The following is a 20,898-nucleotide window of genomic DNA, read 5'->3' on the forward strand; positions in this document are numbered from 1 at the left end:
GCCGTGCCATCCTCGCACTATGTTGAAGATCCGGTCCTGACGCCCTTGGTGTGTCAGGCTGAGGAGTGGGTGCTAACACTGCAACCCTCCTTCCACACCGGGGATTGGTTGCTAACGCTTCTGGTAGGTTAGGCCGAGGATTGGTTGCTAACGCTGCAATCCTACCTCCATGCCGGGGATTGGCTGCTAACGCTTCCTCGCCCACTATCATGGGCATGGACACCAGGTGAGCTGTTTTGGCAAAGTCATTGCCCATATCGTGCTGAACGTATTCACTAGGGGTGCGCACTGTGCCCGGCGCGTCAAACACGTACATCCTCGACAGCGCGTCCGGCAGTAGGTTTTCAACGCCCGGTAAGTATTTCACCTCAAAATCAAACTCGCCCAGCTTCTCAATCCACCTTGCCTGCCTTCCAGACAGGTTTTGCTGGTTCAGTAAATGAACCAGTCCCTTGTGGTCCGTGAGCCATACAAACTGGGCCCCTTGTAAGATGTCCCGGTGTCGCAGCATGGTCTCGACACCCGCCAACATTTCCTATTCATGCACAGGGTAATTCCTCTGGGCCGGATTCAATTTAGCTGAGTAAAAGGCTGCCACTGTGGCTGTTTGCCAGTCCGCGCCCTGTGCTACCACACCCCCTATCCCTCCCAGGCAAGCATCAGTCATCATGTAGATGGGTGGTGCCTCCGGGCCGTAAACCAGGGGCACACAACAATGAGGTGCGCAAGTCGCGACATATTGCTTGACAGTCTCAAAGGCACGCTGTTGGGCATAGTCCCACTTAAAAGGTACGGCATCCCCAGTTACCTCAGACAGCACACCTAATGTTACGATGGTTGGTCGTGTGCGGACTGGGATAATCTAACAGCAACGATCACGACAGTAATACCTCATGCTGAGAGTCCAAGGTCGGCTCCTACAGACAGGCAGGAGTTGCATATGCTTGCGGAGGTGAGCGATGATAGCGATTACAGGCAGAAGGGGTCTCAAGTCCTCCTGAAGGTGCGGATTGAATGTCGAGCAAGTAGCTTTAGCAGGACAAGAGTTTCAAGGTAAAACCCAGTAAGATTAAAGTAAGGAACATCTACTTTAATCTATCAACCTTATATAAGGCTACTCTATCGTATCTAAGCTCAGCTTGAAGCTGGGTTCTAAGTGCTTATCTATCGAGTCAGAGATACCATGCATGAGGCAGGCTTCTATCTAAGATAAGGACCATGAGGCGTCCTTCTATCAGTACATGAGGCAACCATGAGGCTTGCCTTCTATCTTGATAACATAAATAGGTCTTCTAGACCTATGTCGTCATAATCATGTAAGTGATCCAGACCACTTATCTAATCCGGCATCTTCCGGGCTTCTCTTCTAATTGTTGTCTTGTTATCAAGGCCTAAAGGCCAAGGTATCGTGTCTTCGCCGTGCAAGGTGGCAGAGGGCTATCTGTAGCTGGGGGCTCACGTCATGTTACTGTAACACCTAACGGTATCCGGACGCGATAGATATCATCAGCCAAGTACCCTACTGAACTGATGAATCCGCAACAAAGGTCGCGGTTCGTCGGGGTCTTCCAGCTCAAGACATTGTCGACCTTCTCTGGGTCCATACGAATACCGTCCCTCCCGACTATTCTGCCCAAGATCTTCACATCATCGCAGAGGAACTGGATCTTCTTTTGACTGAGGTAAAGTTTCTCTCGGTCTAATATCTTCAGAATGGTCTTGACATGCTCAATGTGTTTGTGTAGTGTATCAGAGTATATTATGATATCATCCAGGTACACATCCATCCAGGTGCCAAGGAACTCGCCAAACAAGTAATTCATTAGGGCCTGGTAAGTTGCTGGCACATTACAATCACCCTGCTGCAGAACATGGCTGACCATATTCCCATCAGGCGTAGTCATCGCGGTGCGGGGCACATGTTCCGGCACCACCCTTATTTGTTCATACGCGTCCTGTCCATCCAGGACGGACTTGAACTTCTTCCCGGCCACTCGGCGCAGGATGCCTTCCATATCTGGCAGAGGTGAAGTCAATTTTCTAGTGTTCTTATTTCGTTCATGCAAGTCTACCACCATGCGTAATTTGTCTGATCCCAGCTTACGGATGAAGAGCATGGGAACCGTGTTGCCCACACTGGTGACTTGCCAGTGGCCCGAGGCAAGGTATGATCTTCTCTTATCTGCCCACTGTGGCCGCAAGGGCTCGGGGCATCAGGACGGTTGCCACAGGTAGATTTTTCCCTCGTCAATGAGGGGGATTGTGTGATTGATCGCACGCAGAGGAGGTAGGCTCGTCTCGCTCACTTTGGCACACAAAGGTCATGCAAGCTCATTCAGTTGTGCGCAGACTTTGTCCAAATTCTCCTCGTAGACTTCCGACATGCGCGACTCTAACATCGTGACCTGCTCGCCCTTCATGGGCTGCTGATCGACGCTCCCAATCATGACTCTAGGTGGGTTCAATCTGATCATTACTTTATGCTGGAACAAAAACGGTGTTCCCAATACTAAATCGTAATTCTGCAGATTGATTATGTCGAAGTAGTGTTTCGAGTCAATGGCTTGGTACCTAAGCTGAGCCGTGGCCCCGTAATTCACCTTGGAGCGAGATCCTTGCACGGCGAGCTGGACAACTATGGGCTTAGCCAGCTCAATCCGAGGTATTTTCAATTGATCTGCTAAAGTCACGGACATGAAATCTGACAATGATCCAGAATCGATCAATGCCCATGCCGGATGCCCATTAATATGGACCGTCACCACTAAGGGTTTTGGAATCACCCATTTGAAATCTTTTGCCACCACAGCTGTTCGATGTAGTGCAGGGTAAGTCCCTGCCGGTATCTGTTGTCCATTGAGCTCAAGCACGAACAGGTGCGCATCCTTACACATAACCTTTGCATCCGGGGGCAGGGTGTAGATTTGCCTTGCGATGTCATCTAGCTGACATTCCACTGGTGTCAGATTCCCCCTGTCCAAGAGGTGAAGGATATCATACTCAGGTGCGTTAGCTTCAATCACATCGCACAACCTCCCATAGGTGCGCGTTAACATCGACTTGAACCAGTGGACCACATCAAACATTTCCCGAAGTAGGAGGTGGAACGGGACTGATACTCAATATGCCTTGGCGTAATCTCGTACCGCGTACGATCCATCGTGTAAACGTAAGCATTCAAATCGTTCTGGATGAGAATATTGCACTAAGTCCTTTTCATAAGGTCCGTTCTCCTGGAGGAGCTCAGTCACTTGGTTTCCCAACAGTATGCCCATAACCGGTCCTCTTGGTCAGGTTCTCATTTTTCGAATCTCCTGAGGGAGATATCCTCGGAGTTGCCCTACATGTTGAGAATACCACCCTTCTAAGCAGAATCTGGGGTTTAACAACGACGAGGTAAGTATCATTAATTCTGGATCTCTCCTATCCTCACGATCCATTATAGTGTGCTTGGAATCCGAGACCCGATACACCAAGAATTGCTCCAGGTCAGGGATTTTGTCAGCATCATCGCCTAGGTAATGTCCTGACTTCCGGTGGAGTAATTCCATCGCGCGTTCTGCCAAAGGGTCTCCCATCACATTCAGCATGGGTTTGGGTCTTACTGGAGGTGAGTTTCCTTCAAAGTTTAACGTCATGGAAGCACATGTTAACTCAGATAAATCATTAGATGCCAAAGGGTCATCAAGGGATCTGATTCGGTCAGAGTCAGCCAGGCTCACATCCATCCCATACTGGTGCATGGTGGGTGGGGTGCCTTTGTTGTTCCCGGCACTAATGGTTGTCTTTTTCGGACAGTTCCTTGATATATGCCCCAGCTGGTGGCACACATAACACAGACCCTCAGCAGCGTGTCGTTCCTTCTCCACTGCACTGAGTCTGTCAGGCCTTTTCTCCATAGGTGAGTTCTTGGATCTGTCTCTGTCTCTACGTTGATTGGCCGCATCCTTAGATGGCCCGGCTCTCTCAGATCGGTCATGTCGGTTGCAGACTTGGCCATTTCAGCCATGGTCATCACGCTTCCCTTTCTGGTCGTCCGTTCTAGGCTGTGTTCCTCCCTCTCCTTTCCCTGACTTGGGGTTGGGGTTTCCTCCATCCTTGGCTCGACGCTCACGACCTCTGGTAGGTATGGAATGGGCAATCTCTATCACCTCGGCCACACTTTGGACCTCCCGGAACGATGATGACTCTGGATTAAGCTCCTTTTTCCAGAGTTCGGTCTGGATACTAGGATTCAAACCAGTCCAAAGGCGAGTTACTCTTTGTCTTTCGGCCACGTCACCAATCATGTTCCAAAGCTCACTTAGTTCATAGATATATTCTCTGACTGTCTTATCATTCTGATAACAACGGTTTAGCTTCTCCCTTTGCTTCATCCTGAAGTCAATGGGGAAGCAATGGTTGAACAACTCTGGGAGGAACCTCCTCAATCTCCAATGGTAAGGATCTCCAGATACCTCCCTCATATAGAACTCACATGCGCGACCATTTAGGTAATGCGCTAGTATGAAGACCCTCCGTTCGCGTTCCACCTGTCCATCCTTGACGTAGGCCGTGCCTTCCGTCAAGAACTGGTGGAACGCGCGAGAATCCAGAGATCCATCATAGTTCACAGGTGGGATTGGCTTTAGAGTGTTTTTCTTATTCTTACAGCTACGTTTCTTCTTCTTAGTATGCCGTTGTGAGGAACCATTACCGGAGTCGTCTGACGATGACTCGCTGGGATCAGAGGATTTGGGTGAGTACTCCGACGGACTCGACGACGAGCTTGACTCACTGGAGTCCTCGTCATCACTTGGGTCACGTGGGGTGTGTTTCCTTTTTCTTTTGGTTTTCTTACTCTTACCCTTCTTTGAGGGTTTCAGCCTGTCAAGGGCCTGTCAAGGGCCTGTCCAATATAACTTCAGGGTGCCACCTGCTGGATGGGTTCCATCGCCTGCGGGGTGGATCTAGCTGGTGGCAGACTTGACGCCCTCTCGAGCACCCGGTTCACCATCGCATCTACAGGGTTGAATGGTCTCTTTCGACCCTTCCTCCCATCACTACCCACGTTCAAGGCGAGTTTTGCTTCTAATTCTTGGATGCGGGCCTCATATTGCATAGATACCTTTTCCCTAATAGCTCTCACTGCTGATTCGGCCCGGGTGCAGGGCACATAGTCCCCTTTTTCCCTGGCACCTGAGACCAAGCTATCGTCTTCCTGAGACTCATCAAGAGATCTCAGGACTTCGTGCTGTTCCTGTCGCTCAGCTTCATCGAGTTCTCAGGCCTTACGGAAGGACTCTAGCGCCGCTCTTTGGGCGTCCAGATCCACATCTCCGTCATCTAGCTCGACGTCACCCCAGTTTCGAGGATCCGGAGCTTTGCCCTTGTCCCGGGAGGAACCCTCCCCTCTGGACTCGGCACTTTCTCAGTTGAGGTTCAAGGTGCGCTGCCTGGCCTCAATTCTCATATGATTGTTTTCAGTTAGCTTATTCTCTGCTAACTTCACCAGGTTTTCTTGTTCCTGGCTCAACTCAGAGCTTCCTGCGATACCTCACGTGATGGGATCTTTCTCCCTCGCTTCCATTGCATGTTCGTCCATTCGCTGCTCTGGTCGTCACCAGACTCAGTGGATTTCTCACTGGACGATAGATCTGACTCATCATGCAGATCAAAGGTAACCCTAGGTTTCTTATATTCTTCTCTACTGACTTCAGTGCTTACAGGTGTTGTCTCTACGGGGTCTGCCCTCACCAAAGCCGGCTTCCTGGTCTTTGGACCGGTGGGCTTCATAGCCCCAATTGGGGTCGCCTCGAGTGCACCAGGCATCGAGGGAATACGCATCAACACCACATCACTATATAAGCAGATGGGCGTGTCGACGGAATACGCAGGGGAGGGAGCCCGTGGCGTCCCTTCCCCTGGAGGAGCAGAAACGGTGTAGAAGAGGAATGGAAAGTGGGTGAAAATAGGTGGTGTGAGATAACTCAAGTAGTCCTCGGTGAGCGAGATATACGTCGGCCCAAGGGGATTGCTACTGAGAAGGTTCCTCTAGGTGTATAAACGGAGGGAAACACTGAACTGGGCGCTTGGTCAAGCCTGGTTAGGCGCGCGACAATGAGTGAAGCGCGAGCGAACGAAAGCGACGTGAGGCGCCGATGAGCGATAGCGGCCGACGACAGATATCGGCGTGCGACTTATACGGAAGCGCGCGCTTTAAGCAGAAGCGATGCGCGCGGGGGTGATAGAGCGCAGCGACTCTTAATGAGTCAGAATACTAATTTGACAGAGTTTCTAGTAGAGTACGGCGACGGCGCTCGTATTGTACTTTGATACCCTTTCTAGTTTTTAGAGGATAACTTTAGACTTATAGTCCAACGACGTGTGGGCAGGAAAAGATACCCTTACACAGTTTATGTACGTCTATATATACTAAGTAATGATAAGCGCTGTCAAGCGCTAAAGCGAGCCGAGAAGCGAAGCGGACGCGAGATAATATGTAATAAGGGTTCATAACGGAAACATACGAAATATGACCATAAGCGCCAGAGATATGTTAAATCAATGAAAATAGAATCGGAATACGCACCGACAAACCGAACGGACATGGAATGGATGGACGGAGGACGTGCGACGGAACCAAGGATGTGCGTGCTGATGCGCGACTAAGAAGCGACCGGAGCACTGGCGCTTGCGAGCGGCCGACAAAGCGCGGGGGCGCGCTGCGTGAGGTATGAGTCGCGCTATGTGAGGAAGTGGTAGTAAGAATGGGATTTTAGACCCCTGCAAGGCCACAGAGATATTAGTCTCTACATCTCATAGGAACTTAGCTTCTGACTGTCCCCAGTCAGTGTATATAGGGGCGGAGAGACTTGGTAAAATTTCGACGAGGAAAGTCACGTGACCGTGGGTAGGACGCGTTGAAAGCGTATGTGGAACGGTCCACCGGCGTTTTGCGAGCTTGTGGACTGCGAGCGCTATTGTGCTGACATAATGTGGTTCGTTTCGGGCATAAAAGAACCGGCCTCGCGTCGCGCTTCTCTTCTTCAATTCAATTATCCATCGCGTCTTCGCGATAATCTCTTCATCGCTATACCATCATGTCCTCCATTCCTTTTAACCCTGCTATGCTTACTGCGTCTCCCTCCCCTTCACCCGAACCTGAGGAGCGCCCTCAAGATGAAGGTAACACGTCCGTTGACGACGCCACCCTCGACGACGCGACTCCGAAGGAGCCGCAGGAAACCGTTGCCAACCGGATCCGTCGGTCTTGGGCGGTGACACTAGGCATGATGCGTGTCTCGGTGAAGACCAGTCCTCCTGCGAAACCGGAGCTCCTCGAAGATCAGGAGACTTGGCTCCGCGCTTGGGAACGGACTATGGTGAGTTTGTATGATTGATGTGTCGCTTACTGATCACTAATATAACTTTTCTTAGAGCGACATGAGTTCGCTGTTTGACCAGGCGCGCGCCGCTGAGGTACATCTGTCCCTCAGCGATGCGGAAGCGGTCGATCTTGCCGCTGGCAAGGTCGCCGCTAAGGCCCTTTACAAGACCGTTAAGGCTTGGAAGGAGAAGGCTGTGGAGTCCGCGCCGACGGCGCGTCAGGTGCGTTTGGAGAAAGAGAAGGCGCTGGAATCTGCGCCGACGGCTGAGAAGGCGGCCTCATCGGAGGTGACTGACATGGGTCGCCCGGTAAGTTTCTTTCTTTTATGTCTCCTCTTTTTCGCTAACTTGTTCTTACTAGCGTCTCGGCGGTCGTATTACCACGACTCCGGTGATTACGCATCTGGACGTCCCGTGCACGCGATGCGCGACTGCTGAGATCCCTTGTGTGCTGGTCGATGGCAACCTGCGCTGCAAGGGATGCACCAAGGCCAAGAAGGGCTGTTCCTTTGGTATGTTTCCTCTTTTCCTTCTTTCATCTTTTTACTAACTATCTTCTTTCAGTTGGCGACAAGGCAAAGGAGCGCGCGCCGGCTGCGCCGAAACCCAAGGTGGCCGCGTCGACCGCTGCGCCTAAGGCGAAGACACCTGTTCCTGCGCCTGCCCCTAAGGGCAAAACGCCTCCTCCTGTCGCTGGGCCGGCGCCGGGTTCGGTTACTGATACCGTCCCTAATGTTGGTTCATCGGACGTGGAAATCGTCGGTGAGTCGACCATTGATGAGGATGCCGCCGTTGGCGGCAAGACGATTGTCGTTCAACGTGCGAAGCGTCCTCTCGCTTCCCGTCCTGCGCCGGCGCCTAAGCGCCCTCGCCTTGACTTGGCGGCGCAGTTGGACGAGTCTCGTATCGAGGCCGCTCAACTGCGCATTCGAAACGCTGAGCTGGAGGCCGAGGTGGCGAAGTGGAAGGGGGTAGTTGTTGACATGCGGCAGCATAGCCGTATGCAGGAGGCGGAGGTATTGGCGATGAGCAATCGCATTTACAGCATGGGGCGCGATTGGGGTGCTTGGGAGAAGGAGATTGCGGAAATGCTAGAGGAGAAGAAGGAGTGATAGCTAGAATGTTTTCTTCTTAGTATAGAGTCCCTGTTGGCGCCAGCGCGCCTGTACTATAGAGTCTCCCCGCAGAGCGGCGCCTGGTGCATCTTAATATTAGTATCCTGTCGCATCCGGTCCGATTCCAATCCAATTCCATTTCCATGTCTGATTCAGTTCGCCAGCCTAATGAAGTAAGGAAATTCTGAGTAAGCGCATGAAATAATATAGAGTCATAAGAAAATACGGCGGTCGCGCAAGCTGCGCGCTTGTCTTTTCTTCATCGGACGTCCTGTCGCGTCTATTCCTTCGTTATCCCTGTGCGTTGCCTGGGTATTAGGTGCTGTTGGCATATAACATTATAAACGTAAATGTGCATGGCGCGGCGGCGCGCGTTCGAAAGAGAAGGTCTATGGGTGGTTATGCGCGCGCTTCTATGATAACTTATCTTTTGAATATATATATATATATATGGGGTTGATTATCGGCCGATCGGCTTTGCATAGGATAGAGTCTGTTGGTTGTATGTTCAATGCAATGCGCATGTTATGAGACATGATAAGGGAAACTGAGGTCGCCGGCCGAAGCCCGGGGTAAAACGGAGAGAAGTGAAATCTATGGTATGTTTTTGCGGTTGTTTTTGGGTTATATGTTGTTTTTGTTGATGTGTTGAGCGGGGTAATAGCGGTTTTGTGCGGATATGTGCGTGAGAGTGTTGGTTAATATGCGGGAAGTGGATAAGCGCTATGCGTCAAACGCGCGCTCGGGTTCGTCTTCGTCGGGTTCTTCGACATCTTCGTCAGCTAAGTGATCAAGGGTTTCGTCGTCTTTACCGGTGATGCTTGTCACCATAATGCGCTCATTGCTGCGCGGAAAATAGGGAATGACGCGGAACGCTGCGTAGCGCAATTTAGAGATAGCGCCGTCCAACTCGGCCAGCAGATATGAGCCTCCCTTCGTGCGGCGCACTATTATCATTGGTCCCAAGTATCGCGGCTTTGTCTTCTTGCTGAGCTCGTACTCAACCTTCGAATTGCGCACCAGCACTAAGGTGCCGGGCGCGTGATCATAGTCGCGGATAGTCGCACGGAAGCGTTTTTCGAAGTCGCGAACCGACGCGAAGCGCGCCTTCATTACCTTGTCTCTAATAGCCGTGAGATCCTCAATGCGCTTCTGCAACTGGTGTGCGTGCCATGCAATGAGTTCTGTGGTACTAAACGCCGCGCGCGCTGGTGTTGGCGCTAAGAACATTGCTTCTGTTAGGTCAAAAGGGAAGATCGGCTCTACGCCGTGCACCATAAAATACGGTGATAAACCCGTTGCGCGATGTATGGTGACGCGCTCGGCCCAAAATACCGAGTGAACGACTTGATACCAATGAGTATCATCTCCATCGCAAGTTTTAATGATGGCCTCCCGGACATCACGATGTTGGCGCTCTACTATACCATTCGCTTGCGAATTATAAGGCGATATGTGGATTAGGTGGATATCATACCGCTCTGCGAGCATATCAGCGGCTAATCTATAAGCGGGCGCGTTGTCAGTAATAATCTCCGTGATAGGGCCCCATCGACATAGGAGTTCTTCATATATGAAGGCCATAAGCGATTTCGTATTCTCCTTGCGCAACATGCGCCATTCCGGATATGACGTAAGTGCGCAACGCGCTTGAACTAGATACTCATATCCTCCCGCTTTGGGCATTTTCATTGTGTCAATGTGCACCCTGCGGAACAATCCTCCTGGCGTCGGTACCATCGGCGGGACATGAAGCTTGAGCGATTGCCTGGTCTGGCACTCGTGGCATGTGCGCGTGTACCATTTAATGTCGTCATCTATGTGCGGCCACCAAAAACGCAGTAGCAACCACGAGCGAACGGCGTATATTCCTTTGTGCCCTAGATCGTCGTGCGCTTGCTTCAAAATTTGGTAGCGCTTATGCGGCCTTACCACGATCTGGTGCTTGCCGTTCGCCTCGCGGCGCCAAAGGTTATCTTCCAGAACAAAGAAGCGCGCCGCATGGTTAACGAACACGGTGAAAGCATCATCTGTAAATTCAGCGGGTTTGTTGCGATTGAGTAGGAAACGTTCTATCAATACCATGCGCCTATCGAGCGCTTGCGCTTTCTCGGATCGCGGAATCTGCGGGTCATCTTGTAGTGGCTCTGCAACATCAAGGAAGGTTCGTAAGACAGGTAGGCGCCTCGGTAACTGCGTGAACGGCATCATATGTGCGGTTAAATCATATTTGGCGCCGGCCGACTCTACTTGGAGCGTCCTATCGTTCAGGATCGCGAACCCAAATGAGTAAGCGCGGTCAATCCAATCCTCGTGATCGTCATCTTCTTCTGGATCATCGTCGGTGCGCGGTCTCCTTGAGAGACCGTCTACGCCGGCGTGTTTCGCGGCGGGCACATGAACGAGATTAAATTGAAATAGAAGAATACCCGCGATCCATCGATTGATGGTTGCGTTGGGTTGCAGATCGGGATTATTGATCATACCTTTAATATACTTCGCGTCGACTTCGACCGTTAAGTTGACGACGCCGAATATATATACGCGCACTGCACGCAGCGCGCGATACAAGCCGTATAGCTCGAGTTTCGCTTGGGAGTAGCGGCTCTCGACTTCGTTGAGCGCGATTGATCCGAACCGATTTGGATATCGCTTGCCATCTTCGCCAACTTGTAGCAGAATATACCCGATCGCGACGCAAGAGGTATCAACCGCTAGGATGACCTCCCGGCCGCTTTCGTAATCTATCCGCCTAAGCGCGGGCGAGTCAAGAACGGAGTCCTTGAGTGTTTGCATCGCTCGACGTTGCTCCTCGCCAAACTCGAATGGAACATCTTTCTTGGTTAGGTTAATCAGCGGCCGCGCGATGCGCGAGAAATTGCGGATGAAAATGTGCAAGACGCCGCATGTACCTAGGAACCCACGCACTTGTGACTGGTTCTTAGGTTCAGGCCAATCACGAATCTTTTGTACTTTGGATTCGTCGGGTATCCTCCCTTCGAAGGTACACTTGTGACCGACGATGGTCGCAGATGGCGCAGCTAATACAAACTTGGTCGCCGATACTGTCGCGCCGACATTTTCTAGGCGCTGTAATATGCGATTGACCACTATACAGTGTTCCCAGATGAAGCGCCTGATACCGGGGTTTTCGGGTATGGTCTCGTAAGAGCCATCCTCGCGCTGATACCGAGTATTGACTGATTTGATCGGTACATCGTCGATGAACGGCGACGTGTACTTGGGAATTTCGTCCTGTAAAATAAAGGCCGTGTCGCCTTGATACACTTGAACGGCGTTAGCATGTCCTTGTGGGAGCGTGGTTAAGCGGTGTGGTCCTAGGGGCGTTCCGAAGGTAGTCATGTCGCGCGAGTCTACATGCAGTGCGCGCTGATCATACCCGGCGTACAAATCCAACATTGCATATACTGTGTATCCGGCAAACATTTCGGCCAAGAAATCTGGAAACGGCGGAACTGACGCATCGCGAATGGTGACTTCGTTCAGCGGCTGTAGGTCGTGAACTAAGCGCAGCGAATGGCCGTCCTTTTTCACGACACAAAATCAGCGCGAGCAATAGGTGGCCGTTGACGGCTCGTATACTCCTGATGAAATCTTTTCTTTGATAATGCGAACAACTTCGCCGGTAATTGTGGGTGGAATCAGGATATTGCGCTGCGACCATGGAGTGTGCGGTACTGTCGGAATCTTATAGGGCGGAAAATATGTTTCATCGAGGTGCCCCCGTTCAGAGGCACCCCAAGCGAATGCGAGTTCGTGAGTTTTAACTAGCCAAGTTATCAACTTGAGCTCTTCGGGCCACAGCCAATTGGCCGGATCTAAATCTAGCTTTTCTGCGCGCTCGCGCGTAAAGCGGGTACCTGGTGTAAACTCTGGGGGGTGAGTTGGTAAATCGGGTAACCCGGCGAGCGGGTCTTCGGGTAACTTGCGCACTATCCTATACTCTGGCGGCATAGTGGTAGGCACCGTTCGTACTTTCTTCGCGACTGGCTTATATACCAGCGCGTGAAGTGCGCGATCATAATAATAGTAAGAATTGAAAGCGTCGATAGACGCTTTATCAATAACGGATCGGGTGGACGATAAATGCGCATAATGCGCGGACGGTTCGGAAACGATGCGATGAGAGAATGAAGAAACGGAACTTTGCGCAGAATTGGGAAACGATACGGGGATACTCCTTAAGAGCATTAATCGGGCGCTCGAAGCGCGGATGCTTTGCGGCGCTTCGGGAAGCATGCGAGAATGAATGAGACATGACGAAGGAAAATACTGATAGCGGGGGATATGAGAGGTATTGTCTCCCCGTGAATAATGCAGATCATCGAAAATTAGAAACCCTTTTCCTCCTTTACTTTCGGCGGATGATCCAAACACGAATGACCGCTTGTACAGCGCTCGCAGCGCTTTACCCAAGGCAGCGTTGGAATGCGTAGCTCCTTGCGCGTGTTTGGGTCAGTAACCAAAATATCCTGTTCCCCGTCAGGGAGATCAAACGTGCGACAGGTAGTTAGCTTAAAGAACGGGCGACCGAGAAGAATTTCGAAACTTGCGCGCGGTATGACTTGTACTTGGAAGTACAGCGGTCCTCCGCCGAAATCTAGCGGCACATTCTCGATGACGCCGAGCGTCGCGTCCTTGTTAGTATTAACCGATTCCATGTTTAAGCGATGGTCTGACCGCAGACCAACACCGAGCGTTTTCCAAATTGCGGCTGGCATTACCACGACTTCGGCGCCTTGATCTAGGACACAGGTTACCACCCTGCCGCCGATGGTAGTTGCGCGAATGCAGTGTAGCGGCGCAAAATGGTCTGCTACAACTCGGCCATCGTCGCTTCGCAAGCGTTTGGCGTCATAGTCGCGCATCCATTCATCCGAAACCGGGTGTCCTGTAAGTTCGTTCACTGATACTGTGCCGACCGTGACGCGCTTTGTGGTGGTGAGGTCGCGGAATTGCTTGCGGAGGTCGGGCGATATTGCGAACAGTTCCCGTGTCGAAATATTGATATGAGTATCTAGTAGGCGCTCGAGGATGCGCTTATCGGCGTCCTTGTCCTCTAAGCCGTGCGAATACCGGTATGATGCCGTTTTTGCCGAAGATGATGCCGTGTTTGTTGTTGAGTCTGTAAGGTCAGTGTGTGTTATAATGGGTGAGGATGAAGATGAAGTTGCGGGAGCGGTGTTTGTCCTGCGTGCGTTTGCCGATGATTCGGCCGCTGCTGGCGCGGTTATTGCTTTCGCGACTTCCGGTGCTTTCCCTTTACTTGACGAAGCTTGGACAGCGGGGGAGACAATCTCCTCTGCTACAGTGGCTTGCCTAGATGCGGGCGCTGGTTTGGCGCGATACTCGCTAGCAATTTCTACGCCGTCAAACCGGACGGTCTTCCCCTTACCTTCGCCCTTCGCCGATCCACGCTTGGTATCGCGTCGGGCGGTTGCCAGCGCGAGTGCTTGTGCGGCACGTAACACATCTACGTCCTCCTCGTCTATACCAGACTCAGATTCTGCGACGGTATGGATAAATGCGGACGGGTCTATGTCCAATACGACGTCGACATCCGTCGCCGCGCGAACATATAGCGCCGCGGTAACGCTAGAACTTGGAAGCGCCTCGTTTGCCTGTTTGTTGGAGTGATACCTATCTAGTCGGTCCTTTAGGGTACCGTCGCTCGCGCGACCGGGAATCCAATCTCCGCTGGTTAATACCAGTTTCATCGAGGTTTCGTGTACCTTACACTTGCCGGCGCTAATGTAGGTGTCCTTCTCTTGACAGCGGCTGAGGAAATGGTCGTTCTTTCCACAAAACATACAACCGCTCGATGGTGAACCACTACCGGGTCGTCGGGCTTGGTATTCCTGCTTGACAACGGTACCTTGCGCTGGTTGTTGCGGTGCTTTTGCCGCCGGTGCGGTAGCGCTTGGATATGGCGTCAATACCGACGTCCCTATGGTTTCAGGGCTTACTGTTCCCATTCCTGGAATCAAGAATTTGGCGGCTGCATCTACATCTGCAAAAGGGTAAGGGTCGCGCGGGTGGTGATCTGGGAATTTGATCATTAAGCGCGTGCGAAGCAGCGCTTGGATATCGCTCGGAAACCCTTCTAACCACATGCGGTTCCGTTCCGCCGTACCTATGTGATCCTTCGCAATCAAGGAATCAGCAATCTCCCTGAAGGCGTGGCGGTAATTGCCGAGCTCGGTGAGCGAAGGCATTGGTAGAGCCGCGTGTTTGCGCGTTACCGACTGTAGGTCGGATACTGCGTAACGCTTCTTGCCTTCACAACCGGGATACATTTCCTTTACCTCCTTAATAAAGGCGTTATAGTTGCTTAACTTTGCCTCCGGCATTCCGGACCAGAGCGCGCGCTCGCTGTTAGGCAAGTAGCGGATGATACCCTTGATGCGATCGCCTCCGACGAGGTTCGCGTCGTCGGCGCACGCTTCATAATCCTCGATAAATGCAAGAAGATTTTCCGCCATGCCGTCGAACTTCGGCGCTTTGTCCAAACCACGAATCGGCATTCTGATAGTTGCGGCCATTTGGATAGGTTGGGATTGGGGTTTGGTAGGTTGAGGTTGGGCTATGATGGGTGTTGGAAGTATGACGTTTGAAGGTCCAGGATGACCAAACTGAGGGATAAATATGGCGGCGCGGTTCCGAATAGAGTTCGGCCCGATTAGGGGTTCCGTTTGTTCTGTTTTCACGATAGGCGCTGCGCTTGCTGGCGGCGCGTGTATCCGAGATGAAGGTTCTTCTTTTACAGTCGCGCTGGATATGGTTAGCGGGGTAAGTGGAGACAAAGGAATAAAGTTCGGATCTAGGGGATTTTTAGGCGTTTCAACAAATGCGCCGGGCAGCAGGTTGCGGGGATGGTCGTGTGATTCGAATTCGTCCGAGGATTCGCCGTGTACTGATTCTCTGGGCGATGGCGTTACTGGCGATGCGGGTGCAAACGGGTTTGGTGTTAATAGGGATAGATCGGGGCGCGTTGGCTCCGAGAAGTTTCGCGGCCGATTATATTTGACCGGAGTCAAAATTTCCTGAATGGTGGATAAGCGCGAAGAGGCGACCGCTCTTCGAAATTCTTCCAAGACTTCGTTTCTTGCGACACGTTCTTTAGTAGGCCTGAGTAACCTACCGGTTTTCTCAGATGATCCCCTCGCGGTGGGCTCCAGTTGTAGAAGAGGAATGGAAAGTGGGTGAAAATAGGTGGTGTGAGATAACTCAAGTAGTCCTCGGTGAGCGAGATATACGTCAGCCCAAGGGGATTGCTACTGAGAAGGTTCCTCTAGGTGTATAAACGGAGGGAAACACTGAACTGGGCGCTTGGTCAAGCCTGGTTAGGCGCGCGACAATGAGCGAAGCGCGAGCGAACGAAAGCGACGTGAGGCGCCGATGAGCGATAGCGGCCGACGACAGATATCGGCATGCGACTTATACGGAAGCGCGCGCTTTAAGCAGAAGCGATGCGCGTGGGGGTGATAGAGCGCAGCGACTCTTAATGAGTCAGAATACTAATTTGACAGAGTTTCTAGTAGAGTACGGCGACGGCGCTCGTATTGTACTTTGATACCCTTTCTAGTTTTTAGAGGATAACTTTAGACTTATAGTCCAACGACGTGTGGGCAGGAAAAGATACCCTTACACAGTTTATGTACGTCTATATATACTAAGTAATGATAAGCGCTGTCAAGCGCTAAAGCGAGCCGAGAAGCGAAGCGGACGCGAGATAATATGTAATAAGGGTTCATAACGGAAACATACGAAATATGACCATAAGCGCCAGAGATATGTTAAATCAATGAAAATAGAATCGGAATACGCACCGACAAACCGAACGGACATGGAATGGATGGACGGAGGACGTGCGACGGAACCAAGGATGTGCGTGCTGATGCGCGACTAAGAAGCGACCGGAGCACTGGCGCTTGCGAGCGGCCGACAAAGCGCGGGGGCGCGCTGCGTGAGGTATGAGTCGTGCTATGTGAGGAAGTGGTAGTAAGAATGGGATTTTAGACCCCTGCAAGGCCACAGAGATATTAGTCTCTACAATGGTAGAAAGAGAGGACTCACTGTTAGCATGAGGTAGCATAGCTGCCTTCGCATTAGGGGTCGATTGGTCGTTCGGTGCATGACGCGCGCGAGACCGGGTTTGGTAACGAGTAGTTGACATAGTTGTAGTTGATAATGATGATTTTGTTGCCTAGATTCAAAATGATGGGTTGGCCAAACCAGAGTTCCCGAATCAAAGGCAGGTAAAGAGTTAAGCTTGTTGAAGGTTAAAAAATATGTGACGGCAGTAAGAAGCGGTAAGCTTTTAGAGATGTCACAAGGGTAAGGAAATTCAGACGTTCAGGTAACCAGATACAAGATAGGATTTCAAGAGCGCCAACTGTTACTTCACTAGGTAGTAGTCTTAAATACTGTAAGGTAGACAGAGGCTCGTGATACTTTCTAACAGGCATATGATTCTCGTTTGTTTCAGATAACATACGTGGCAGAGGGCTTAGTAGCTTGTACTTAGTCAGTGATCAGTCTGGACCAGTCCATCTGTCACACATCCATTCCACTGCAATTCTCACTCCGCGTGCGTTCAATTTCAATTTGTTCTGTACACAATTTGTTGAGTGAGTGATGTTATTTGTTGAATGGGTCAGAGCTGAAATCGTCCATTAGGTGAAGCCCCCAAGTCAAAAACATGTCTTCAATGGCCACTGCAAGGCAAGAGCCTGAGAAACCAGTGATAAAGCATAAAAAGAAGATGCAAGGACACACTAAATGTGTCACTGGCATCCTACAGCTACCCAGTCGCCGACAGCGGATTCTCACCTCTTCAAGCGATGGTTCGATTCGAGTCTGGGACTTGGAGAGCGGTACACAGGTCGGGATTGCCTGGAAGGATGAAGGAAGTGGAGTAGTGGCCGCCATCTCATTGTCACCGGATGGCACAACGGTAGCAAGCGGGAGTAATGATGGCGCAGTGAGATTGTGGGATATCAATATGGGTAAGGTTGTCAAGAAATGGATAGGTCACACAAGGTTGGTGTGGTCTGTGTGCTGGAGTCCAGACGGAGGGCGAGTGGTGAGCGGATCCTTGGATCATACATGGAGAGTGTGGGATGTCAAAAGCAGAGACACCATTGTCGGACCAATCAAGGCAACATCAAACATGCCTGTCTTGGTTCGCTATTCTCCCAATGGCACGATGATCGCGATGAGCGGACTCTGGCTCAAAATCTGGGATGCCAACACAGGCAAATTACTCAAAACAATCAAGGGAAAAGTTTTGCGCATTGCATGGACCTCCATTGATGGCCCGGGAAAGACACTTTTCCTTACCATGGATGGCGGAATCAGGAAGCTTGAGACCGCTACCTGGACCCAAACTGCTTTTCTCGAGGGGCACAACAGACTTACTGAGATTATATTATCTGCGAATGAGCACATCCTCGCAAGTGTATCGAATGACAGTACAGCACGGACATGGAACCTTGAAAACGATCAGCTTATCGGACCACCCCTCCACCATGAAAAGTCGGTGAAGGGCGTGGCTTTTTCTGCAGATGGAAAGTTTCTCATCACCGGCTGTATCAACGGCCGCATATACACATGGGATATTTCCGCTATAATCAAAGAAGCTGGTCTTGATAACCTTCTGTTGGACAATGTAAGCTTTGCTAATCTGATTCATCTGATTCTCAATCACACTGACAACATATTTGCTCCATCCTTTCAGATGGTATGTTTTGTCAGGTCTCTTCAACAGCCTGAGTACCCACTGATATTTGTCCATTACAGCCTGAGAATGTCATCAACAAATCAATGTCGAATGTATGTGTTATTTTTCTTGACATTATCCATGACTTTGATCGACACACAAGGCTGATGCCACATGACAATGAGCCCAGAAAATCGATGGTGTTCGTCGAGTACCACAAGGATTTTTCGATGATGTACATGATCTCCGTCGATACTTGAGCGGTTCCCTTGACCGATATGTCTACAGTTCTTGACATTGCGTGATCGCCCCACAACAGCGCCACGTCAACCCACCCACCCTAGTCGCAACCCTATCAGTTGGGCTCAAAATTTTGTCTCGGGTATGCTACGCAAACAAGACAGATCAGCTATCCGGTTGCCACAAGTAGTCGAAGTTCCATTAACAGCGGGAAAGCCTGTGCGTTTTTTTTACTTTCAAGTGTATTTGTAGTCTCATGTCGATGCAGAGGAATTACCATGCAAGAAAGAAGCCCTCCGCGAAATCTTCTCAAACTACCAAACCTCCTACTATGCAGCAACAAAGCGGCACGGCAACTCAAAGCAATATGTCATCATCACAGCAATCAACTGCTACTGCCACTGCCACGACATCCACGACGTCTCCTGGTGTTACTGGTACTGCAGGGGCAGCCGGTACAAGTCATGATATCACCATACAACAGGCTGGATGGCGGGCTCATTTCCTGCTCTGGGTTTGCTGCATACCCACTCAGCCTGCAGGTGGTTAAAATTGGGAAGCGATGTCTTGCAAATCTTAGTGCTCTATTACCCTCTTGCAGTTGTTGTATTGTATGTCTTCTCTAGTTCACCAACGTGTAGTATTGTGTGGACCAATATGATTCAAATAAACTGTAATACTATTTCTGACCTCAGCATAGCACTCTGAGAACTAATTTCAATTGGTTGGAGGTGAATTATGTTAGGGAGGCGTCAGAGGGTGGGCGTGTTTTCACAGTATAAGTGTGTATGGGATACGCGCTGCTGATATTCTACTTTTTTGTCACAAGGCAGATAACGGCTGCGGCGTGTGGTCGATTTGCTACACACTAGGTGGCATGACAATTGTGACAGGTAGGTTTATCTGAAAATATGGGATATGAACTAGGACAGACATCAGTGCTCTGAGCGGGAACAGAAACAATACATGGCATTATGACCTACCGTCACTGCCATAAATGAAGGCAACAAGGCCTTGAATCATGTGCAGGCTTACAAATTTGAAGTATTCAAGACGGTATGATTCCCCACCATCTTTGTGATCTCAGTGGAATACATCATACTAAGATTGGGAGAAGCTGAGACACACCTCCCTATGCAAGCTTTTCAGCGAAGGAGACAATGCTGACAAGTCTTCGATTTATAGATCATCCGCCGAGTCGTCAATGTTTGAAGAATAAACCAACACGTAAACAAGCCAGTCTCTGTCACCTGCACTTGCACGGGTTCTGCATGAGATCTCCTAGAGCTGTTCAGACAGCGGCGCGTACGAACCTAAGCAACAATTCAGCCAGAACGGTAGAATTCACTAAGTTCTTTTACAATAGCATAGCGTGACCTTCGATTCATCAAATAGACAAACCAAGGCAATTAGGGTAAATCACGGAGTAGGACCGCCAGGAATTCTATGCCGCTATTGGGGAAGCCATAATGAAGAACTAGAGTAGGACATTGGAAAATTCGAATAAGGGTTAAAGAAAGTGCGAGACATCTGGCCATCCTATTCGACTCTGAACTGATATGTAGCTCTGGAACAGAGATCAAGACTAGGAAATCATATCGAGCCAGTTATAAACACAGGTTGGCAACCATTTTGTTGTCGATGAAGTTATACATATCGTGAGAAGACTTGGGCGCTCGATCTGCACAGCCTGTGCTTAGCATTGGAAGTAACCTGTAGAGGACTTAAATAGTGACCTCCCTCCTGACTCAACTCTGCATCAAGAAAAGGTTCACTTCATTGCAGCTTTAATTTCCCACATGTGTGTTCTGTGTGCAAAAGAAGTACTCCGAGTAAGTGATAGCATTCATGTGAGGGTAACCCATACTAACTTGAAGAGCTAAAAGTGACCCGCACCCAGCCTTCCCAAACCAACATCATGTCTTCACCAGCCATCAGAAAACAAAAGAAGTCAGCCGTGAAGCCTCGCCAAAAGATGCATCTTGAAGGAGAGATTCAACCTGTGAATGGCATCATAGAGCTACCCAATATGACACGGCAGATCATTACCTGCTCAATGGAATCTAGCTCACTTTGAGTCTGGGACTTAGAGAGTGGCATGCATGTCGGGGAGTGGAAGGATAAAGGAAATAATAAAGGTGTACTTTCCATGGCATTGTCGCCAGACAGCAAGACAGTTGCATGCAGGTGTCAGGATGGCATAGTGAGATTGTGGGATATTAGCAGAAGCAGGGTCATCAAAAAATGGACGGAGTACGCAGCTGCTGATCATCCCCACACAGTGATATGTATCTCCTGGAGTCCAAACGGAGGGAGAGTGGTGTGCGTAAATATGGATGGCATGTTCAGAGTGTGGAATGTAAAGAGCGGAAAGATCATCCTTGGACCAATCGAGATTGGGGAGCTTGTGTATGGCATTCGCTACTCACCTGG

At 50.5% G+C, this 20,898-nt stretch overlaps 3 protein-coding genes across 3 annotated transcripts; 1 reads left to right on the forward strand and 2 right to left on the reverse strand.

Moving 5' to 3' along the window:
• Positions 1 to 3,290: 3,290 nt before the first annotated feature.
• On the reverse strand, positions 3,291 to 3,578 carry F5891DRAFT_957455 (uncharacterized protein; the record flags this gene model as incomplete). The annotated part of the gene is made up of 1 exon (XM_041375490.1): positions 3,291 to 3,578. One exon carries the CDS (start codon positions 3,576 to 3,578, stop codon positions 3,291 to 3,293), a length of 288 nt encoding a protein of 95 aa, XP_041222831.1.
• A 513-nt stretch (positions 3,579 to 4,091) lies between these two features.
• Positions 4,092 to 4,346, reverse strand: F5891DRAFT_907670 (uncharacterized protein; the record flags this gene model as incomplete). Its single annotated transcript, XM_041373575.1, has 1 exon — positions 4,092 to 4,346. A coding segment is annotated over one exon (255 nt), but the record flags the coding sequence as incomplete, so codon positions are not given.
• Positions 4,347 to 5,646: 1,300 nt separating this feature from the next.
• Positions 5,647 to 5,926, forward strand: F5891DRAFT_1192203 (uncharacterized protein; the record flags this gene model as incomplete). The annotated part of the gene is made up of 2 exons (XM_041367572.1): positions 5,647 to 5,659; positions 5,709 to 5,926. 2 exons carry the CDS (start codon positions 5,647 to 5,649, stop codon positions 5,924 to 5,926), a joined length of 231 nt encoding a protein of 76 aa, XP_041222833.1.
• Between the last annotated feature and the right edge of the window lie 14,972 nt (positions 5,927 to 20,898).

Source organism: Suillus fuscotomentosus (genome assembly GCF_016647785.1).
Source record: "Suillus fuscotomentosus strain FC203 chromosome Unknown F5891scaffold_48, whole genome shotgun sequence".
In the NCBI taxonomy this organism is placed as follows: domain Eukaryota; kingdom Fungi; phylum Basidiomycota; class Agaricomycetes; order Boletales; family Suillaceae; genus Suillus; species Suillus fuscotomentosus.